The sequence below is a fragment of the Ursus maritimus genome, unplaced genomic scaffold, assembly GCF_017311325.1.
Source record: "Ursus maritimus isolate PB19 unplaced genomic scaffold, ASM1731132v1 scaffold_14, whole genome shotgun sequence".
Lineage (NCBI taxonomy): Eukaryota > Metazoa > Chordata > Mammalia > Carnivora > Ursidae > Ursus > Ursus maritimus.
The window spans coordinates 46537290-46560427 of NW_024423786.1; the positions used below are offsets into that span (position 1 = coordinate 46537290).

Genomic DNA, 23138 nt, shown 5'->3' on the forward strand with positions numbered 1-23138 from the left:
TGAAAGAAGCCTTCAGGGTATGAGAAAGGTGCTCCCTCCGGTGGATGCAACCTGTGCCAAGACTGGGAAGGCTGGGAGACAGAAGTGAACCTGGTAAGGCGAGGACGGTGTCACTCTGGGCACTGGGGAGCCATAGAGGGTTGGAACATGAGAGGGCCCTAGGGAGGCAGTAGCCAAAAGAAATAGTTGAGCCTATAGCCAACGGCCCCTGGAGTCCACCCTTCCCACTTTTGCCCAGGGCCCACACCCAGCAGCCCCCACCCCTGCTGGTTCTTTTTGGACTCCCATGGCCCACTGTCTGGGCATAAGGCCCTGGCCCCAGTTTTGGTGCCGAGGGTGGGACTGTGGTCCCGGGAGGAGAAGCCGAGGGCATGTTCTCAGGTTCCTGGTCATCAGCCCTGGGCCCGGCAGCTGTATCTTGGCCTGGCCCCAGGTCCTGTGTCCCCGGGGACTGAGCTCATTGAGGAGAAATGCAGTCCTGGGCCAAGGCGGCCGGCAGGGGCAGGGGAGAGGGCTCCAGCTCACCCCTACCCCCACCACGTTGGGAACTGTGTGGCAGCCCACTGCAACGCTGTGGGAATGGTCGCTCCAGACTATCCTGTCCCCCAAGGATCCTGACACCTTGGTCTGGATCTGCCACTGTGGCTGGAGGGTGGCAGGAAGCTGGAGCCAGGAATCCATGTTCTGGTGGCTGAGCCATGGGGACTTCAGAGAGGGACCAACACACAGTAGGCACTCTGTAGACTTTCTTTCTTTTGTGCCCACTCAACTCCCCATGCTGGCCTCGCCTGTGTTTTTACTATTATTGCTCCCTCTCTGTCTCTGTTTGCCACAGACCAGAAGCCACCAGATCAGCAGAGTCACAGACTCTAGACTTCCTGTCTAGCAAAATGTGGGTCTAGGTTCCTTGGTTGCTCCTTCTGATGGGGAGCTCAGCACCTCTTAGGACATCCATTCCAGCAAAAAGTCCTTTCTCAGATGGGTCAGGGTTAGAGCTAGCCTACCTCCTAAAGCCCCTACCTTTGCCCCTGGACCCCCAAACCCATTTATGGACCCCCCAGACCTCCAGAATGGTACTGAAGAAAGTGGTCTGGATCCCCCTATGGCAGCCCTTCTGGGCTGGGCATCCTAACTCCTTCAGCCAATTCCTGAGTCACCAAACCCTCCCATGTTACCCCTTCTGTGTCCACACCATGCTGTGTGATGCCTGGTTCCTGCGAAGCTCCCGGTCTAGGTGAGGAAACAGAGCAGGACACAGATATCCCAGCCACTTATGGATAAGGCTGGTAGAGAAGGAGGGTGCTGGGAAGGCCCAGGGGGCCTCTGCCTGGAGGGGCAGAGAGGGCTTCCTGAAGCTGGAAACTTTCTTTTTCTTTCTTTCTTTTTTTTTTTTTTTTTTAACAATTTTATTTATTTATTTCAGAGAAAAGAGAGAGAGCAAGCATGAGCAGAGGCAAGGGTGCCGGTGGTGACAGAGGGAGAAGCAGACTCCTGGCTGAGCAGGGAGCCCGCCACGTGGCTGGATCCCAGGACCCCGGGATCCTGACTTGAGCCTGAGGCAGACACTTAACCGACTGAGCCACCCAGATGCCCCTGGAGCTGGAAACTTGAGGAATAAATGGGAGTTCCCCAGGTACAGGAATGGGGGGAGGGTTGGAAGGCATGCTAGAAAGAGGGACCGGGACCGGCATGGGCAAAGGGGTGGCACGGGTGAGAAATAGCAGAGCATTCCCTGTAACTAGAAGAAAATACATTTTTGAAGAGAACGCATTTGCTGTGAGTTCCTGCTGGGGGAGGAAGCAAAAGGGTCCTTTTAACTTGCTGGGTATCCCAGCAGAGGGAAGAACCTGGGCAAAGGCCATGAGGGTGCAAGGCCTGCTGGGTGAGGAGGGAGTGACTCATTGTGATGGGGGGGAGGGCTGGAGAGGGTATGGACAGGCTAAGGGCTCTGAAAGCAAAGCCAGGGGTTGGGGGGGGGGCTTGGATCTCCTCCTGGGGTGATGGGCACGGGAAGGGACTGAAGCTGCCCCTGCCCTAGGGCCTGTTGACTCAGCACGCTCACTGTGAATCAGGCTGTGCCCCTTCTTGTGCAACTTTCGTCCTTTTTGCTGCCCAATCCCCAGTCCCGCCCCGCCCCACCCCTCACACTCTGTGTGGCCTGGAGTCACTCAGACCTGGGTTCTAACATCAGGTCTTCCTCTAGAAAGCCTCCAGCAAGTCACCGTAAGACGGGCAGGTACTCCTTCCCTGGGGGAGCTGTATCCAGAAATGGGACGGGCAGAGCAGCCTCAGTTCCTGTCCCCAGGGGCATATCTATACCCGCCAGGCCAGGCTCTGGCCAGTCATTCAACTTGCCCCCTTGGCTCTTCATGCTTCTTCTTTCTCGCTAACAGTACTTCTCGGCCTCCATCCCCTCTTCCTCTTTCAGCCTTTAAAAATCATCTAATATATTAATGGATGAATGGATAAGCAAATATGGTATAGCCATTCAATGGAATATTAGTCGGCCATGAGAAAGAATGATGCTACAGGGAGGAACCTCAAAAACATTATGCTGAGGGAAAAAAAGCCAGACACAAAAGGCCCCACATTGTCCAACTCCATGTACACAAAATGTACCCAGGCAAATCCACAGAGGCAGAAAGCAGATTGGTGGCTGCCAGGGGCTGGGGGAGGGGGCTGGGCAGTGGCTGCCCTTGGGGACAGGGCTGCCTTTAGGGGTGATGGACGTGTCTTGGAAGTGGATAGAAGTGATGCTTGCGCTAAAGGTCTCTGAGCTGTACATTTTAAAATGGTAAGTGGTTACTTTTATGGTATGTGAATTTTATCTCAGTTTAAAAAAAACCTCAGAGGAAATCATCAGTCCCTGCCCAAACCAGTGGGTGAACGTGTGGTGGGCACCAGGATATTCACATCATCTCAAAGTATCTCCCCACATGATGCCGATATCGATTTACTACGGGAGGAGGGGTGGGAAGAGAATGGTACGGCAACAGTAGGGAAACCTGGCCAACCTCACTCAAGTGATCAAAGTCTAACCTCACCAATGGTGGGAAATGACGTCAGGTACCTCCGGATACGAGACGCTGGGGAGGACCAGCATCACCTCTGCGGTTCCAGACAAAGACACACACCCTGAACCGGGTCAGGAGGAAGCAGCAGGCCGGCCTACTGGGGGACATTCTGTGAAATGGGTGATCTCCACTTTCCAAAAATGTTACTATCAAAAAGATGGGGAAAAGCTGAGGAACTGATTCAGATTACAGGACACCAAGAGACATGACCATTTCAAGAAACACACGGTCAGGGGTTAGATCCTGGACCAGCGAAGAAACACGCTATAGAAGATGCTATTGGGGCAACAGAAAACTTGGAACACAGACTGAGGGTGGCAGCTGTGGTCTGTCTGGGCAAGAGAACACGCTCGTGCTCAGGGAACACACAGTGGTGTATAAAGGAACATCACATCCACAACTTGCTCTCAAAAATAAAAAGGCATATTGGGGCACCTGGGTGGCTCAGTTGGTTAAGCGCCTGACTCTTGGTTTCCGCTCTCGGGTCAAGATCTCTGGGTGGTGAGGTGCTCAGTGGGGAGTCGGCTTGGGATTCTCTCCCTCTCCCTCTGCCCCTCCCCCTGCTTATGCAGGCTCTCTCACTCTCTCAAAATAAATAAAAGCTTTAAAAAATTAAAAAGGCACATAGATATGTGTGTGTGTCCATATATATATGATTATAAAGCAAATGTGACAAAGTGTGGAAAGAGTTGGTGAATCTGGACAAAGGGCATATGGAAATTACATTACTCTACATTTGAAATTATTTTAAAATAAAAAGGTTAAAAGTTGCCTGAAGATCTCGGGGTGCCCTTGTGACTATCTCCCACCATGGCTTCCCCATGCTCAGCCCCAGTGTTCAGCTGCACATAGGCGACCCCCAGGCTCCATGGATTCACCCCCAAACCATTCCTTCCCCCTGCAGCCTCACCACCAAGCCAAATACCAGGGAGGCACCCTGGCCTCCTTCTCCTCCTCCTCATCCCAGGCCAGTGTGGCCTGACCACTCCTTCTCCTTTCTCTGCTCCCTCCTGTGGGTGCAGGCCTGTGTCTCTGCTGGGATGTTTTCCCTTTAATTCATCCTCCCTGGCTGATCTCCACTGGACCCTCCTCTGGGAAGCCCTCTCTGGGGGAGGAAGGTATACCCCCAGTCCCTGGAACAAAGTCAGACATCGAGCTGGAGCTTTATATCTACTTGTTGAATAAATGAATGAACAAATAAGCAACTACCATCAGGCAGAGCCCTCACCAACCCCTCTGTATGCCCATCCCAGACTCCCTCCCTCTGGCCCAGCTCTGAACCCACAGAGCTGGGGGTGGGGGGTGGGGGTCTGTGTCCAGCTTTTTCTTCCCCAGACTGAGGGCTCCTCCAGGGCTGGGCTTGGGGCCTCTCGGGGTCCCTATTATCACCACAGAGACAGAGTGGGCTGCTCCGCAGCTTTGCAGCAAGACTGATTTTGGAAAAGGCAGTAGATCAGATTGAGCGAAAGCTGAGCAGCAAAGCTGGGTAGGGTGGGGCTGGGGGCTGGGATGGAACTTTGGAGCTTGTGCTGGGTAATAAGGAGCTTTCTAGGAGCTGAGAGTAAGAAGGTGTGTCTCTGTGTGTGTGTTCGCCCACATGCATGAGGCTCCCGTCTGAGGTCTGAGGCTGCAAATGCTGCTGCCGCCTCAAGGCCTGGCTGGGCCTGAGCTTTGGACTTGTGTTTTATGTTTTAAGTCCCCATGAAGCTCCGTGCATGTGTCTGCGTCTGTGCCTGGTAGCTGTGTGTGCATGAGCTTCTCAGGACGTGCTTGGCCTCAGTTTTGAGATATCTGGAGGTCTGCGTTTGTGTCCTGGCTCTGCGTGTGTCCCCGGCTCTACGTGTGTGTTGGGAGCCGGGGTGTTCACGAAGCCGGTGTGTCTGTCACTGCGGGTTCAGCCCACGCTTCACCGCATGGCCCGCCTGAATTTCCTAGGGTCTGCGGGTCCCACGCTGTGTGGGTGGAGGGTGGGCAGCGACCCCGGGAAGCCGGTTGGGGGTGGGTGGGAGTGGGGTGGTGTGGTGGTGGGGGGGTGCGGGGGAGCGCAGGGCCGGCCCCGGGGCGGGGCGAGCCTCCCAGGGCTGGGGGCGGGGCGGCCCGGCAGCCTCACTTTGGCGAAGTTGGCGGCGCGGAGGCTGGCCCGGGACGCGCCCGGAGCCCAGGGAAGGAGGGAGGAGGGAGGAGGGAGGGTCGCGGCCGGCCGCCATGGGACCGGGGACCCGGGGCCGCCGCCGCCGCCGTCGCCCGATGTCGCCGCCGCCACCACTGCCGCCCGTGCGGGCGCTGCCCCTGTTGCTACTGCTAGCGGGGCCCGGGGCTGCAGGTGAGGGGCTGGGACCTGGCGGGCGGGACTGGGTGGGTGGGATGGGGGAGGGTAAGAGCGGAGTTTAAGGACCCCCGAGTTTGGGGCTGGGGGCGCTGGTCTAGGAGCCAAGGACCAGAGCGGACAGGGAGCAGGAGCCCGGGGGCTACGTGCCGCTCCCGGGGGTCAGGGGCTTAATGGGGGGGAGGGGCAGGGCCCCAGAGGTCCGCAGAATAGGGGCCCAGGAGCGATCAGAGCTGGGGATGAAGGCACCCAGGAATGAGGGACTGGGGAGCTTGAGGTGTGGGGGATCACGGACGCAAGATCGGGGGGATCAAGAGTCTGGGGCTCGCTCCCAATGCACGTCGGTCTGGGGCCCTGGGAAGGTCACGATTGGAGCCCAATACCCCCAGGTTGGGGACCCCTCGCACAAAAGCCCCCACACACACCCAGGGCTGGCCTGTCCGGGTGGGGGACGGGGAGGGGGCGCGAAGTTCTCGGAGCTCCGAACTCGGGGAAAAACTTCTCAGGCCGGAGCGCGGCAAGACCCGGAGCCGGAGTCGGAGCTGGAGCCACAGCGGCGCCCGCTCCCCTTTCCCCGCCGGCGGCCCTGCTCCCTCCCCTGGTCGCAGGGACCCGGCGGCCACGGGACCCCGCCCCCGCGAGGGGAGGGCCAGGGAGGGCGGGGGGCGCGAGCCCACGTGTTCCTTTCCAGCTCCAGCGCCCCGTCTCGGCAGCCCGAGCCCCTCCCCAGCCGGCCGGGGCCCCCCGCCCCTCCCCCTCCCCGCTCTCCCTTCCCCCGCTCGGGACAATGGCCGCGCCGTCTAGACACCCCCTCCCCCCCGGGCCGGCCTCGCGCTTTCTTTGCCAGACAAAGCGGGACGGGCGGCGGGTCCTGGGCGGAGGCTGCGGGGGCGCACACCCCCAAGGGAGGCCTGGCCGGCGGAAGAGGGACGCTGGCCGAGCGGCCCTGGCCCGGGGTCCCGGGGAGCCGCTGTGGGGCTCGGCGCTGGGAAGGAAGGGCCTGCACCGCCCAGCCCCGTTCTGATCGGGCAGGATCGGGCAGGAGCTGCCGCCCCCGCAGGGCCAGCGCACACACACATGGCCTGTCACACACTCGCAGGCACACAGAGCCCTGGGTCACACATGCGGATGGAGACGTGCACACACACACGCACACGCACTACACCGGCAGAGTGGATACGCAGCTCACACACTAACATACTTGCACATACAGTTACACATGTTCACACATACCAGGGATCACCAGCCCAAGGCCCTGTACACTCTGCCTGCACACATTCAGACACACACAGATCCGAGGCCTGCCTATCCCCAGTTTATACATGCAGCCAGATGGGCACATCCAACCCACACACAGACACACCTGAGGATACACTGGTCGCGCAGAGACACACAGCTGCACACCAGAGCAACGGCTCTCATGCACGGGCACCGCGACAGGTCCAGCCTGCACATAGATGGCACACCTATACACCCATGTACTTCAGGCACACACACATGTGGCTCACATGGCCCACAGTCTGGTGAGGCCCACAGTCTGCATCATGTGGCTCCCAGTGTGAGTTCACAAATATCCACAGGCCCCTGTCTGGGTGGTCGTGTTCTGTCTCTGCCTGTCCCCTGAGGAAGGGGACACACGCCATGTTGTCCTGGTCTCATGTCCTGCTCGACTTGCCCTGTCTCTCCCTCTCTATCTCTGTTGATCTCTGCCTCCTCTCTGTGTCGGCCTGCTTCTAGTTTCCTTTTTTGTGTCTGTCTCCGTTTTCCTCTATCTCCCTCCATCTCTCTCTTTCCATCTGTCATACACACACACACACACACACACACACACACACACACACACACACTGGCCCCACACCTGCCGGCACACACAGTTCTCCACTAGCTCACACCCAGCCACACCCCAGACCAGTCTGGCAGGACAGTTAGACTGCCACACCCCAGAGGGACACAGCCCTCAGGGATGGGGACGCTGGACAGGGCAGCACATGCCTAGTGCCAGCAGCTCCTCCCTTCAACCCACACTCTATCCCTGCAAAGTCCAATGCTGGCTGTGCGTGGGGTACAGGCCTTGGCCCCTCTCACCAGAGCACCACTCAGCTCTGCCCAGCTGGAGCAGATGTTCAACATCAGGGCAAGAAAGACCCATGGCCCCAAGCCTCCTTGCCCCTGCCCTCTCCATTACCCTGGGATCTGGGCACACAGCCCCAAACCTCCCTTCAACGCTCAGCACCCTCACTTCCTGCCTCAGCACCCCCCATTCTGGCAGCTTCCTGAGTCCCCACATCTGGCACAAGTCAGCACCTCCTCCTGCCCGCCCCTGCCTTGTGGTTCCCAGGGCTTGAGCTGGCAGGGACAGCTGCAGCCCCAACAGCTGGGGCCGGGGCGGGGGGCCGTGGGAACTGTGGATGCGGGGCCTCCATGCACCCACAGAGACACCCCCAGCCCGTTGCAGCTGTTGCCTGGGGGAGGGAAGAATGGGCCCTGTCACTCTGAGCTGGGGTTCCTGGGTGCCTGGCTGACCCCCCATTTTCCTTTGCCCCTACACAGCACCCCCTTGCCTGGACGGAAACCCGTGTATGAATGGAGGTCGCTGCACCCAGCCACCCTCCCGGGAGGCTGCCTGCCTGTGAGTGCCTGGCTCTGAGCCATTAGTGGGTCCTGTGTGGGGAGGTAGTCTGTCTTCTCCTCTTGCCTCTGTGTCCACCATTGGATGCCTCTGCCACTTCCTACATGCGTATGGCTTGGGTAACCTCTTATTTCCCTGTTGGAATCAAGCAGGGTTAAGAATGGAGGAAGGTTAAGAGCAGGGCCTCTGCAATTTGCCCTGCCTGGGTTCAGATTCCACATCGTGTTGCTCACTGCCTGGGACCTAAACTCTTTAAGCTTCGGTGTCCTGGTCTGGAAAACAGGCGTACTTTACCCCCCACTTCACAGAGTTCTTGGCTGCCTGAGGTCATGTGTAAAGCCTGTGATGGAGGTAGTTATTATTCAGCCAGCAGATCTTCAGGGACCAATGGCAAGTGACTTGGCAGTAGTGGGTACACCAGTTGCATCCTCCCATGTCTCGACATGTAGTGGGGGGGGGGTACAGGGAGCCTGTAATACAGCCTTGCTCTGTCACTTTCTTGCTGTGTGACCTTGGGTTAGTCACTTCTCTCTAGATTTCATTGCATCTGTGAAATAGGGGTGCTTTTCCCTGGCTTGTGACCATGAAGGGGTTCAAGAATTCAGTTGTTGGATAATACAGGGAAAGGCAGAGGGTTGGAGTTGCTGAGCAGAGAGAGGTTAGGAAAGAACCGAGCAGAGGGAGACAACTCAGCTTGAATTCTGGGCTCTGGGATACCTTGAGCAAGTGCTTTGAGCTCTCTGAACCTCAGTTTTTGCACCTGGAAAGTGGGGTAAAGGTCCTTCTTTACGGGGTTGATTATAAAGATTAAGAGACACTTCATATGATGAACTCATCATAGTGCTCAGCAAACAGTAGTGCTCCGTAAATAGGGATGATGGTGATGATGATGGTGGTGATGATGGTGGTGAATAATGGTAGGGGCACAGGAAATACGCGCCATAAAGGGGAACGTCTCAAGGTTTTTGGGAAATGCTTGGTTCCTTTTATAATATCGGTCATTAGTAATAGTAGCCATTGATTGATTCGTTAATGTATTCGTTTATTCAACATGTGTGCCAAGCTGGGTGGGTCTGGGGTGATTTCTGATTCCGGAGAGCCCCTTTGAAGTTACACACGCATTTTGACTGGAGGCCCACTTGGGCTCCCCCAGGTGGGGGCTTAGCCTGGCCGAGCGGGTTCCTCTGGTTGGGAGTCTGCGATGGTGGGGGCGGGGGAAAGTGTGACCTTATCCTAAGCCACTCACCTGGGAGGCGGGGCCGCGGGGCCGGGCGCCTGCGCAGTGGAGCTCTGCACCTGGAATACAGCCGACAGGTGAATGCTACCGCGGCTGCCCCGCCCCTCAACAGGTGAATCACCAGCGCGCGCGGCCGCCCGGAGCCCGGATTACCCGGAGTGGAGCGGGCTGTTCCCAGAGCTGGGCCGTGGGAACCACTCCCCACGGGCCACCCCAATCTCCTTCAAGGTTCTAAATACTCGTATCTTTTCAGGAACGCCCCAATAGGTCACCCCTCCACGGATCCCCCTTAGCCTCTTCCTTAAAGTAGCCTCCCAAGCCGTCGTCTCAGTCTCGCAGTCCTCGCCGCACCCCCTCCGCTCCCGCCGACCCCCAACCAAGTGTGCTCTCCCCCTGTCGGTTTCCCCCAAAGCCCTGGCTGTGAGGCGGGGCGCGGGCTGAGGCTGGAACCGGCCCGACCGGTCGGCAGGGGAGCGGGGCGCAGAGCGTGGGAACCCGCCCGGGGCGTCGGGAGGGGGCCGCGCGGCCGCGCCCTGCCTGGCGGTGGGACCGGCAGTTCCCGGCGCCAGGCGCCCGGAGCAGCGCGCCCCCTCTCGGCGCGCAGTCGTGACGGACATCCTCTCCTTGCGGGTCTTTGGGGAGGGGGCTGGGAGCCTGGCCCTCCCTTCTTAACACCTTTGGCACCCCTGTCCTGCCGTGTCCTGGCCTGTTTCGCTGGAGCCTGGGGTGGAGGAATCTTGTGGGTGACGCTAGGGACTGAGTCAGCTGCCTGAGGTTAGCCCCAAGCGACTGGGACGAGCCAGAGGGAGGGACCGTGCGAGGGGTGCGCAGCGTTGGGGGCGGGGCCTTGGACCCTCCTGCCAGTCCAAATCCTTTCCTCTCTCACCCCGCCGGGGGCCCTCTGGAGGTTTCCAGTCTCTAGGCCAACCGCCTTATTCCTCTCCTACTCAAGGTTGCCTTGGTGGGTTTGGGGAAGGGGCTGCAGGCGGAAGGACTCTCTCCCAGTAAGAGGACGCCAGCATCGGTGCCCACCTCCTCCTCCCAGTGGCAGGAAGCACTGCATGTGCCGCCAGGAAAGGAGTGGAGGATTTGTGAGAGTTACACTGTCTGTGCACGGGGGAGCTACCCATGTGAACTGCGCTGTGGATTTGGGTCTGAATGTTGGCCAGGCCAGTATGTCGAATGGGCTGTCCCGGCGTGTTATCTGTGTATGTTTCTGAGTCTGTCTGTGTGCCTGAGTGGTTGTCTTCTGGAGTCTGAGACTTCGCATTTGCCATTTCCTCCGCCTGGAAGGCTCTTCCTCACACAGCCCCGTGGCCCCCTCCCTCACCTTCTTCAGTCCGAAAACATCATGTTTGCCCTCCCTTGTTACTCATCTCCCTCATCCTGTGTCTTAGTTTCCTGGCTACCATAACAGACCACTCAAAAGTGGGTGGTTTAAAACAACAGAAATTTATTCTCACAGTTCTGGGGGCCAGAAGTCTGAAATCCAGGTGTTGGCAGCCACGCTGTCTCCAGTGGTTTTCCAGGAGCTCCCTTGCTGGCCTCTTCCACCTACTGGAAGCTCCTGGAGCTCCTTGGCTTGTGGGTGCAACACTCCAGGGTCTGCTTCTGTCTTCCACATGACCTTCTCTTCTTCCTCCGAAATCTCCCTCTGCCAATGGATTTAGAGCCCATTTGGAAAATCCAGGATGATCTCATCTTGCTCTCTGTCACTTAGTTACATCCGCAAAGACTCTTTTTCCAAATAAGGTCAGAGTCACAGGTTCTGGGACATGGGCATTTCTTTTCTGGGGCCATCACTCAAAACCCACTAAACTCTTCATGGCCCTTACCACCCCAAGCTGGCGTGTTATATAATTCATTATTCGTGTACCTTCTCTTTGCCCAACTTGACTGTGAACATAAGGAGGGTGGGGATGATTTTTATTGTGTTTTCGACTGTATTCCTATTGCTAAGAACTCAGTAGGTACTCAGTGAATATTGGTTGCACGAATGAACGAGGGTGCCTGTTGGTTGGGCTGTTTGTGTGTGTGTTTCTTGACTGCCACATGTGTGTATCTCTGTGTCTGGGAGGCACCTGCCCGGTATCACCCTAGTACTGCCCTGTACTAAGCTATCTCTGCCCACAGGTGCCCACCAGGATGGGTGGGCGAGCGGTGCCAGCTGGAAGACCCCTGCCATTCCGGCCCCTGTGCCGGCCGGGGCGTCTGCCAGAGCTCCGTGGTGGCAGGCACCGCCCGGTTCTCCTGCCGCTGCCCCCGGGGCTTCCGAGGTAAGGGACGGTCTGGAGGGGAGCCCAAGACAGGCAAGGGTGTGAACAGCCCAAGCTCACCCTCTCCTGGTCCCTCCAGGTCCCGACTGCTCCCTGCCGGACCCCTGCCTCAGCAGCCCCTGTACCCATGGGGCCCGCTGCTCGGTGGGGCCCGATGGCCGCTACCTCTGCTCCTGCCCGCCGGGCTACCAGGGCCGCAGCTGCCGAAGCGATGTGGATGAGTGCCGGGTGGGAGTGCCCTGCCGCCATGGTGGCACCTGCCTCAACACGCCTGGTTCCTTCCGCTGCCAGTGCCCAGCTGGCTACACAGGGCCACTGTGTGAGAACCCTGCAGTGCCCTGCGCCCCCTCGCTGTGCCGTAACGGGGGCACATGTAGACAGAGTGGCGATCTCACCTATGACTGCGCCTGCCTTCCTGGTGAGGGAGCTGTGCCCTGGGGAGGTGGCAGGAGTGCAGGGACAGCTGGCCAGCCTGGCAGTGACCATCTTGCCTCCCCCTCCCATGCTAGGGTTCGAGGGCCAAAACTGTGAAGTGAATGTGGACGACTGTCCAGGGCACCGATGTCTAAATGGGGGGACATGTGTGGATGGCGTCAACACCTACAACTGTCAGTGTCCTCCTGAATGGACAGGTGAGCATCGGGGCTGAAGACAGCCAGGTGGCAGACCCTGGGTGGGCACACAGCGGGTATGGACTGGTGCGTCTGTGTGCCACAGGCCAGTTCTGCACGGAGGACGTGGATGAATGTCAGCTGCAGCCCAACGCTTGCCACAATGGGGGCACCTGCTTCAACACTTTGGGTGGCCACAGCTGTGTGTGTGTCAATGGCTGGACTGGCGAGAGCTGCAGTCAGAATATCGATGACTGTGCCACGGCTGTGTGCTTCCATGGAGCCACCTGCCATGACCGTGTGGCCTCGTTCTACTGCGCCTGTCCCATGGGCAAGACTGGTGAGTGGCTGTTTTCCTTATAGGCAGCAGGGAGCCATTGATGGTTTTGGAGTGGGGGGAGGGACGGAGTCTGACTCGAGTGTTAGAATGATTATGCTGGAGGCTAGATTTGGGGTGCAGGGTGAGCCTGGGTGGGGCCTAAGAAGAGGCTGGCCCACAGTCCAGGGCAGTAGCCATGGGAATAGAGACCTATCCCGTGACTGAGGAGACGGGGACCTTTGCAAGTGGCAAAGGTCAGGGAAGGCGTCTGGGAGGGGGACTTGGATGTGGAGGGCATGGCATGTCAGGCAGAGGGTACTGCAGAAGGAAAGACTTGAGGGTATATAACCAGAAAAGGAGTCAACAGACTTTAAAACAATATGTGGATGTTTCCAGCTCATTTTCAAATGGTTCAGAAAAAAAAATACGTAAAGCTTACAAGAGTTGAATCTAGGTGGTGGGCGTATGAATCAACTTTGCAGTACATTTAAAAATTTTCATAATAAGTAACGGGAAAATGGCTACCCAATACACTGCAGGTTAATAAAAACAAAACACAAAACAATATGTGGGGGATATGGGACCTTTGGGCAGAGCTGGAGGGTCCGCCCTTGGACTCTGCCTTCCCTTTTCCAGGGCTTCTGTGTCATCTGGATGACGCCTGCGTCAGCAACCCCTGTCACGAGGATGCTATCTGTGACACGAACCCCGTGAACGGCCGGGCCATCTGCACCTGTCCACCAGGTTTCACCGGCGGGGCATGTGACCAGGATGTGGATGAGTGCTCTATTGGTGAGCGGGGCGCCGCCTGAGAGCTGGGAGGGAGGGGAGAGGCAGGTCCTTAGCCACCCACACTCACACTGGCGACGCCTACTCCCGCAGGCGCCAACCCATGTGAGCACCTGGGCCGGTGCGTGAACACACAGGGCTCATTCCTGTGCCAGTGCGGCCGCGGCTACACTGGCCCGCGCTGCGAGACCGATGTCAACGAGTGCCTATCCGGGCCCTGCCGCAACCAGGCCACGTGCCTCGACCGCATAGGCCAGTTCACCTGCATCTGCATGGCAGGTGCGTGGTGGGTGTGGCTGGGGCGGAGCCTGAGGCTGGGGGCGAGGCAAGGGAAGCCGGTGAAACTGAGTCTGGAACGGGGCCCTGAGACGAGGAGGCTGGGTCAGAGCAGAATCTTTGTGCGAGGCTGGGGCCATGGTCAAATGTGGTCTGTAGAACCTCAGAGGGGTTGGGAGTGGAGTCGTGCCTTAGGACCCACTGGGGGGTGGGAGAGGATATGAGGGTGGATCGCGAGCTGGAGCCGGTCAAGGCCCAGCGGGTCAAGGCAGAGCCTGCAGACAGTCATGCACTAATGCTGGGGTGGGATTGAGGCTGGGCCCAAGGCTATAGTGGGCCCCGGGGCTGGTAGCTGAGGACCTGGTATAGTGTGAGCACTACAGAGGGAAGAGGGTGGTCTAATGGCAAGGTCCATACGGACTCACATAAGCCTTGGACCAGTTGGATCCACAGCTGCGTGAGGGTCCACAATGAGGCCGAAAGATGAATCTGGGATTGGGCTGGGGGGCGGGGGGCAAGGTCAAGCAAGGCTCAGGGAAAGGGAGTACCTTCCCATTTGCTCTCCCTTTAGACCAGAGGCTAACCCCCACTGCCCTAATCCCCTTCCCTCACTCCCTAGGCTTTACAGGCACCTATTGTGAGGTGGACATGGATGAATGTCAGAGCAGCCCGTGCGTCAATGGTGGGGTCTGCAAGGACAGAGTCAATGGCTTCAGCTGCACCTGCCCCTCGGGTGAGGACCCTGGGCCAGGGAGCCTGAAAAAGACAGGTCCCTGCAGAGGCAAAGGCTCTAGGGGAGCCTACAAGACCATGTTAGTGGATAACTATCATAACAGAAACCACATGTTATGAAAAACATTGAAATTAATTTGAAACTAAGTTGGGGCGCTCGGGTGGCTCAGTCGGTTAAGCATCTGATTCTTGATCTCAGCTCAGGTCTTGATCTCAGGGTTGTGAGTTCAAGCCCTGCATTGTGCTCACAAAAAAACTAAGTAAATGATCATCCCACTCATCCCACCCAAACAAGGCAGGGCTGGCAAGGGATGACTTTTCTGACCCTCTCTGGGCCTCTACCCAACCCACTCCCCACCCTAAGGCTTCAGTGGGGCCATGTGTCAGCTGGATGTGGATGAGTGCGCGAGCACACCCTGCCGAAATGGAGCCAAGTGTGTGGACCAGCCCGACGGCTACGAATGCCGCTGCGCAGAGGGTGAGAGAGGGCCAATGACAGGCCAGCAAGAGTGTGGAGGCGGGGCAAGGGAGGGAGAAGGCAAAAGCCTTAGGGAAAATTTGGAGGGGGGGGGCTGCAGCAAGGCAGGACCTGAGTAGAGCCAATGACAGAGCCAGGGGGCGGAGCCAATGATGGATGTAAGCAGTGGTAAGGCTAGGGGTGGGGCCAGTGGTTCTGGCAGAGACAGTGCACCTTGGTCGAGGGGGCGTGTCCAGATCCCTCTATCCCCAGGCACTTCCCATGTGTCCCCATTTCCAGTCCAGAGTAGAGAGTGAGGTGGAACAGGGTTGATAATGTAAGGATTGGAGGCAGGGTTACAGCTGGGGTTGGAAGTTATCTGTGGAAGTGTCTTGGCCAGGGGCTAGTCCTGGAGCTTGTGGCTGGATGGAGTGAGGGGGCGGGGCCTGAATTGAGCCCACCTCCTGCTGGCTAGATGGGCAGTGCCTGAGGTAGAGCTGGGCCAGGATTGGGCAGAGGCGAAGGCTGTGGGCAGGACCTTGGCACGTGGGTGGAGTCTGACTCTCTGGTCCTCCAGGCTTCGAGGGCACGCTATGTGAGCTCAACGTGGATGACTGCTCCCCGGACCCCTGCCACCATGGGCGCTGTGTGGACGGCATTGCCAGCTTCTCGTGTGCCTGCGCCCCGGGATACACAGGCACGCGCTGTGAGAGCCAGGTGGATGAGTGCCGCAGCCAGCCCTGCCGCCACGGAGGCAAATGTCTAGACTTGGTGGACAAATATCTCTGCCGCTGCCCTCCTGGCACCACAGGTGGGCTGGAGGCTGGGCTAGGGCAGAAACAGTACATCTGGAAGGGCACAGAGGGTTTAGGAATGGTGCCCCTGGTGGGGTTTAGTGGTGGCTACCCCTGCGGTGTTTCCCCTCCCTAGGAGTGAACTGCGAGGTGAACATTGATGATTGTGCCAGCAACCCCTGCACCTTTGGAGTCTGCCGGGATGGCATCAACCGCTATGACTGTGTCTGCCAGCCTGGCTTCACAGGTGGGCAAGTGGCTGCCATGGGAAGAGGGTCTTCATAGGCTGAGAGGGTGAGGATGAAAGCACCCTATTCTTGGCTGAGTTTGACCCTCTCTTTGCATTTGCTTGTCCGAAGAGATTGTCCACACTTAGCCTTGCAGTTGTGCTCTCTCCCATTGGCCTGGGTTGTCCCCATATCAGCTCGAGGTTATCCTGGAACACAGATAAGGGTGTCCGATCTCAGGGATGGGGGTGTTTCTGTGTGGGACCAAACTAATCCTTGGTGAAAATGAAGGTGACTTCATGTAAATCTGTGGACGAGTATGATCTGGGGCAAGGCAGCTCCGGGTTGAGGAGGTGGCTGTCTTAATTTGTACAAGAGCGGATGTGTTATGAAGATGAGATTGTTCTTGCTTGAGGGTATGGCCGTGCTAAATGCGTCCCCGTTGGCACCACTGTCCTTGTCCTGGGATGAGGTTGCCTTCGTGTTCTCCAGGGCCCCTTTGCAACGTGGAGATCAACGAGTGTGCGTCCAGTCCGTGCGGTGATGGAGGCTCCTGTGTGGATGGGGAGAATGGCTTCCGCTGCCTCTGCCCTCCCGGCTCCTTGCCCCCACTCTGCCTCCCCCCGAGTCATCCCTGTGCCCAAGAACCTTGCAGTCACGGTGTTTGCAATGATGCTCCCGGAGGGTGAGGCCTCTCCCCAACCCCTGAACCCCTGCTGCCTCCCTGCCCACGGGCATTCCCTGACTGCCTTCCTCTCCAGGTTCCGCTGTGTGTGTGAGCCTGGCTGGAGTGGTCCCCGATGCAGCCAGAGCCTTGCTCGAGATGCCTGTGAATCCCAGCCCTGCCGGTCTGGCGGCACCTGCACCAGTGATGGAATGGGCTTCCACTGTACCTGTCCCCCTGGTGTCCAGGGTGTGTGTCCCCACGTTCCCACCCCAGGCTCTCCCTCCCCACTTCCTCCTGCTCATTTCCTTTCTGCTCCACTCTCCCTCCTCTACATTTGCCTTTTTTTCCCTTCCCCACCCCCCCGCCCCTGCCCCCGCTCCCAGGAGTTTTGGAGGTGGGTAGCAAGGTGGGGACACTGGAGGGAGATGGGGACAAGGAATCTGTCAAGACTGTCTCACTCTGCCTGCCCACCACAGGCCGTCAGTGTGAGCTGCCGTCCCCTTGTGCCCCAAATCCCTGTGAGCATGGGGGCCACTGCGAGTCTGCCCCTGGCCAGCTGCCTGTCTGCTCCTGCCCCCCTGGCTGGCAAGGTACACCACTTGCTTCTTCCTCCTCCTCCTCCCCTTCACCTCCTCTGCACCCCACTGCATACTGGGTGGTGCTGGGGACCCAGAGGGAAACGTACCCTTGGCTCTGTCTTTTGAGGGGGCTTCTTTTTAGGAAGGGACCGAGCTGGACACAGACACTTGCAGCCTGTGTCGTCAGTTCTGGAGAAGATGAAGGAATAGGGGGGTGGGGAAGCTAGGACTCAGGTGGGGGGTTTGGGGACAGCTTCCTGGAAGGGCAAACGTCGATCAGAATGCATTCACTACCCACTGAAATAAGGGGAAGGCAGTTTGGGGACAGCATGTGCAAAATGCCCAGAGGCAAATGACAGCGTAGTTTGTTCTTGTATTCACCCACCTCAGCCTTCAGGTTCTTCCTGCGTTCCAGGTATCTTCAGGCCCTACCCTGCACCCTCTAACCCTAGATGTTACCTTGCTCCCTATCCCCAGGCCCACGATGCCAGCAGGATGTGGATGAATGTGCTGGCCCCTCACCCTGTGGCTCCCACGGTACCTGCATCAACCTGGAGGGGAGTTTCAGCTGTACCTGCCATAGGGGGTATAGTGGCCCTTCCTGTGACCAGGACATCGATGACTGTGACCCCAGTGAGTTCAGGGGAGCTCCTGGAGGCACTGCTCTCAAGAACGTGTTCCTCAAGCCCACACTGAGCTTTCATCTTCACTCTTCTCTTACTTTCCTCATTTTATTATTGAAAACCGAGGCCCCAAAGAGGTTAAGTGACTTGCCCAAGGTCACGAAGCAAGAGGCGTGAGGTGGGATCGGAGCACAGGTCTGTCTGAAGCCCATAGACTGCCTCTGGCAACACGCAAGTTAACATTATGTGTAAAGTATGACGTAATAGACCCCCAGTGTGTCCTCCAGGAGCACTGATAGACCAATAACACAGGCCACATACATACTTAAAATTTTTCTAGTAGCCACATTGAGAAAGTAAAAAAAAAAAAAGATTAAATTTAATAATATGTTTTATTTAAACTAACATGTAAAAATGTTATTTTGATATGTAATCAATATAAAACTACTGAGATATTCTACATTCTCTCTCTTTTTTTCATACTAAGTCTTCAAAATCAGAAATCTAGTGTTTATTTCACACTTACAGCACATCCCAATTTGGGCCAGCTACATGTCAAGGGCTTAATAGCCACACGTGGCCAGTGGCCACTCTACTGGCTGGCACAGGTCTGGAGGAGGCCTACTGTGCTGTGCCCAGGAATTAAATAGACACGACTAGCAGCATGTACTTGGCAGCCCAATGGGACCTTTTGGCTCCCCTGTCTCCCTCCTCCTTGCGCATAGGTGAGGTTTCCAGATAAGGGAGGAGATGAGGCCACAGAGGGGACAGAATTTGATCCCTCTGACCAAATGTGCCCCTCCCAGTTAAGCCTGGTTTCCTCCTGATTCCCCTCTATGAAAGGCACGGCTGGGTCAGGTTGGGCTGATGGGGGGCGAGGTGTATGACCAGGCCTTCTCCCTTTGGACCTTAGACCCCTGCCTGAATGGTGGCTCCTGTCAGGATGGCGTGGGCTCCTTTTTGTGCTCCTGCCTCCCTGGCTTCGCTGGTCCCCGCTGTGCCCGAGATGTGGACGAGTGTCTGAGCAGCCCCTGTGGGCCGGGCACCTGCACCGACCACGTGGCCTCCTTTACTTGCACCTGCCCACCTGGTTATGGAGGTTTCCACTGTGAGCAGGACCTACCGGACTGCAGCCCCAGGTATTTGGGGCCGCTGCTGGGAGTTCAGGGACCTTGGCGTCGGATGGGTTGTAGAACATGAGAAGGGGTGGGGACAAGAAGGGGGTTCTCGGCTTGGCACCCACCTCACAACTCTGATCCGTGATGGAGCAGTGTCCAGGAAGGGTCAGGGCATCTGTTTGGAGGTCACCTTAGGGACGCTGGTCCCTAAGGGAGCAAGACCAGGGCAGGGCCTCCACGTGGCTCCCACCTTAGTTCTGAAGTACTTGGTAAGTTGGGGCTGAGGGACACGAGGGGGCGGAACCTCTGCTGCGGCTGCTGCTTCTTGTGGGCGTAGGGGCCAGAGAGATGCCCTCTGGACGCGGGGAGGGGCTGGGAAGGCGGGGCCTGCATGGGGGCGGAGCCTGACCCCTCCCTCACTTCCCCTCCAGCTCCTGCTTCCATGGCGGGACCTGCGTGGACGGCGTGAACTCCTTCAGCTGCCAGTGCCGCCCCGGCTACACGGGCGCACACTGCCAACATGAGGCCGACCCCTGCCTCTCTCGGCCATGCCTGCACGGGGGCGTCTGCACTGCTGCCCAACCTGGCTTCCGCTGCACCTGCCTGGAGGGCTTCACTGGCGCTCAATGCCAGGTGGGCGGGGCCACCGGGGGGCCTGGGGGAGGAATTTGGAGGGCTGTTCTGGGGCAGGGGCCTGTCTGGGACCCTGGAGAAGCTGGGGTGCGGCCCCTCGGGGGTCCTCGAGCACTGACGCTGAGAGCTTCCCCTCCAGACGCTGGTAGACTGGTGCAGCCGCACGCCCTGTCAGAACGGGGGTCGCTGTGCCCGGAGCGGGGCCACCTTCTACTGCCTTTGCCCTCCGGGGTGGAGTGGCCGCCTCTGTGACATCCGGAGTCTGCCCTGCAGGGAGGCCGCGGCCCAGATCGGTGAGGGGGAGCACAGAGGTGGGGTGTGGGTGTGGGTGCACAGACGTCTTGCTCATGTGAGCCGAATAAGGCTATGGCAGAGCATATGGGCAGGATGGGATGTGTAGCTGAGTGTCTGTGGATGTGTAATGTGGGACAGCTGGCCGGGGCCAGGATGGCACATGTCTCTGTCACCATGAGGTAGCTGGGATGACTTCTGTGCTGCTGTGTGTGTGACTGAGCTAGTGTGGGCAGCAAAGGTGTGGGTATGTGTTAGTGTGTCAGTGACTGACACCGTGCCAGTTGGGGGGGCTGTGTGACAACCCGATGGAGTGTGCGTAAGACCCTGGTGACTGATGCCAGCAGGGATGTTCGGTGATGCTGTGAGCGATGCAGGCAGGGAGGGGCCGATGCGTGCCTGACACCGCTCTCCTCTGTGCAGGGGTACGGCTGGAAGAGCTGTGTCAGACAGGTGGGCAGTGTGTGGACAAGGATAATTCCCACTACTGCGTGTGCCCGGAAGGCCACACGGGCAGCCACTGTGAGCAGGAGGTGGACCCCTGCTTGGCCCAGCCCTGCCAGCATGGGGGCACCTGCCGAGGCTACATGGGGGGTTATGTATGCGAGGTAAGGGGCACCCAGAGTCGGGGAGAGGGGACCTAGTCCTGCTGGGTGTGTCTGTACACACATTTCTGTGTCTGTGACCTGGCACGGGTATGTCTCTCTGGGCATGTCTGAGTTTTTGCTTTTGTGTCTCTGGGTATAATCTTGTGGGTGTATTTCTTGGTTGATCTGAGGGACTTTCTGTCTGTCTGGCTGTGCCTCTGTCTTTGGCTGTTTTCTGGATGTATCTCTGTCCCTCTGTGCACCCTGTCTTTTGGGTATGAATGTATGTCCCAGTGTCTGAGTGCATGTCTGGTTGTGTGTGTCTTGGGTACATCTGGGCATCTGGATGTTTCTCCTGTGTGTCTGTCCCGTGCATCTGTATGTGTGTGTCCCTCTGCACTGGCTGTGTCTGAGTGTCCTCTGTGACTGGGTGTGTTTCCTTGTACCGTGTGTTTGTTTCTGCACCTGGGGCATGCCTCTGTGTGTTGGATGAGACTATGTCCTTTTGTTCTGTGATCTCTGTGTCTTCATGGGGAGTATCTGTGTCCCTCTGGGCTTAGAGGTCCCTGTCTCACATCACTGCAGTGTCCAGCTGGCTACACTGGGGACAACTGTGAGGATGATGTGGACGAGTGTGCCTCCCAGCCCTGCCAGCATGGGGGCTTCTGCATTGACCTTGTGGCCCGCTATCTCTGCTCCTGCCCCCCAGGAACACTGGGTATGCCAGGGCCAGGGTTGGGGGACAGGATGGGAGGCTGGGTCTCCATCCCCTCCTGACTGCTCCCCCATCCTCCCCTCCCCAAGGAGTGCTCTGTGAGATTAATGAGGACGACTGTGGCCCAGGCCCACCCCTGGACCAGGGCCCCCGGTGCCTGCACAACGGTACCTGCGTGGACCTGGTGGGTGGCTTCCGCTGCACCTGCCCCCCGGGATACACTGGCTTGCGCTGTGAGGCGGACATCAATGAGTGTCACCCGGGTGCCTGCCATGATGCACACACTCGGGATTGTCTGCAGGACCCAGGTGGGGGCTTCCGCTGCGTTTGCCGTGCAGGCTTCACAGGTAAGCATGGGAGAGGCTGCTGCCCTGGGATCCTGTCTGTGTTCCTACACTGGAGCTGATCCTCGAGCTCCCGCTCGTCTAGGTCCCCGCTGTCAGACCGTTCTGTCTCCCTGCGAGTCCCAGCCATGCCAGCACGGAGGCCAGTGCCGTCCCAGCCCAGGCCCTGGGGGTGTGCTGACATTTACCTGTCACTGTATTCCGGTATGTGTCTCTGGGAGAGGAGTGGGAGCCTGGCCTCGTTGGAGGGCGTGGCTTTAGGGGGGAAGAGGTGGAAGGGAAGGGGGTTCCTGAGAAATACTGAAAATACCTGGAGAGAGAGAGAGAGAGAAAGAGAGAGAGAGAGAGAGAGAGGCGGGGAGGATGGGGGGAGGCACTGGGGTTTGGAGGCACGGTCTCCTGGGGAAGGCGGGGCTTATCTGCAAGGTGGGGCTTCCAGTGGGCAGGGGAGAGGTTGGGCGGGACCTGGGGAGATTGGAGGCTCAACATTCTCAAGCCTTGACCCCCCTATCCTCCCCCTTTCTCTTCTCCACCCTTCCAAATCTCTCCCTCCCCTGTCTTTCCCCAACCCGATCTGATCTCCAGCCGTTCTGGGGCCCGCGTTGTGAGCGGGTAGCGCGCTCCTGCCGGGAACTGCAGTGTCCGGCGGGCGTCCCGTGCCAACAGACGGTTCGTGGGCCGCGCTGCGCCTGTCCCCCCGGACTGTCTGGGCCCGCCTGCCGGAGCGCGCGGGGGTCGCAGCCGGGAGCCGCCAACGCCAGCTGCGTGGCCTCCCCGTGCCTCCACGGTGGCTCCTGCCGCCCCGCACCGCTCGCACCCTTCTTCCGCTGCGCGTGCGCGCCGGGCTGGGCCGGACCGAGGTGCGAGGCTCCAGCGGCGGCGCCCGAGGCCCCAGAGGAGCCTCTGTGTCCGAGCGCCGCCTGCGAGGCCAAGAGCGGGGACAAGCGCTGCGACCGCGAGTGCAACAGCCCGGGCTGCGGCTGGGACGGCGGCGACTGCTCGCTGAGCGTGGGCGACCCCTGGCGGCAGTGCGCGGCGCTGCAGTGCTGGCGCCTCTTCAACAACAGCCGCTGCGACCCCGCCTGCAGCTCGCCCGCCTGCCTCTACGACAACTTCGATTGCCGCGCTGGCGGCCGGGAGCGTGTCTGCAAGTGAGCCCCTCCGTCTGTCCGTCCGCCTGTCCGTCGTCTCTTTGACCGGTCTTCTCCATCCGTGTGCCACACCTGCCCCGCCGTGGGCCCCGCCTCTCTATCTGCCTGTTCACTGGCCTAATGTCAGTCCGCCCTTAGACTGTCCGTTGGATGTCCACTCGTTCGCCCCCTCTGTTTCTTCGTGGACCCTGTCTGCCCGTCTGAGTGCTGTTTGTCTGTGCGGCTCATCTGCGCGTCCATGTGCCACTGCTGTCTGTCCTTCCGTCCACACACGACATGACCTTTTTGTCCATCAGTGTGCCCATCCATCTGTCCATCCATGTGCCCTGCCTGTCTTTCTTTCTGCCTGTGCACTCCATCTGTCTCTCCCTATGTCCTATTTGTCCATCTTTGGACTTTGTTCTGTCCATCCGTGAATTCCTTTTGTCCCTCAGTACACCCAAATGTCTGTCTACATCGTTTGGTTTTTTTTTTTTTTTTTTTTTTTTTTTTTTTTTTAGCTTTTATCCATTCATTTGAGAGAAGAGAGAGAGAGCATGAGCAAAAGCTGGGGGGAGGGATGAGCAGGCCCCCCGCAGAGCAGGGAGCCTGACTTGGGGCTCTATCCTAGGTCGCGAGATCATGACCTGAGCTGAAGGCAGATGCTTAACCAACTGAACCACCCAGGCGCCCCTATCTACACGT

The 23138-nt window shown here is 58.4% G+C and overlaps 1 protein-coding gene across 1 annotated transcript in view; it reads left to right on the top strand.

Moving 5' to 3' along the window:
- Positions 1-5279: 5279 nt before the first annotated feature.
- The window catches only part of NOTCH3 (notch receptor 3), a 32392-nt gene continuing 14533 nt past the window's right edge, over positions 5280-23138 (top strand). The window contains exons 1-24 of the mRNA XM_040629151.1: positions 5280-5397; positions 7951-8029; positions 11400-11542; positions 11622-11960; positions 12052-12174; positions 12260-12493; positions 13109-13264; positions 13355-13540; positions 14157-14270; positions 14634-14747; positions 15304-15537; positions 15657-15767; positions 16240-16432; positions 16509-16660; positions 16891-17004; positions 17470-17625; positions 18529-18754; positions 19165-19366; positions 19506-19659; positions 20081-20265; positions 20830-20962; positions 21049-21306; positions 21389-21507; positions 21889-22454. Of these exons, the coding sequence (XP_040485085.1) occupies positions 5280-5397; positions 7951-8029; positions 11400-11542; positions 11622-11960; positions 12052-12174; positions 12260-12493; positions 13109-13264; positions 13355-13540; positions 14157-14270; positions 14634-14747; positions 15304-15537; positions 15657-15767; positions 16240-16432; positions 16509-16660; positions 16891-17004; positions 17470-17625; positions 18529-18754; positions 19165-19366; positions 19506-19659; positions 20081-20265; positions 20830-20962; positions 21049-21306; positions 21389-21507; positions 21889-22454 (4409 nt within the window). The remainder of the gene's footprint in view (positions 5398-7950; positions 8030-11399; positions 11543-11621; positions 11961-12051; positions 12175-12259; positions 12494-13108; positions 13265-13354; positions 13541-14156; positions 14271-14633; positions 14748-15303; positions 15538-15656; positions 15768-16239; positions 16433-16508; positions 16661-16890; positions 17005-17469; positions 17626-18528; positions 18755-19164; positions 19367-19505; positions 19660-20080; positions 20266-20829; positions 20963-21048; positions 21307-21388; positions 21508-21888; positions 22455-23138) is intronic.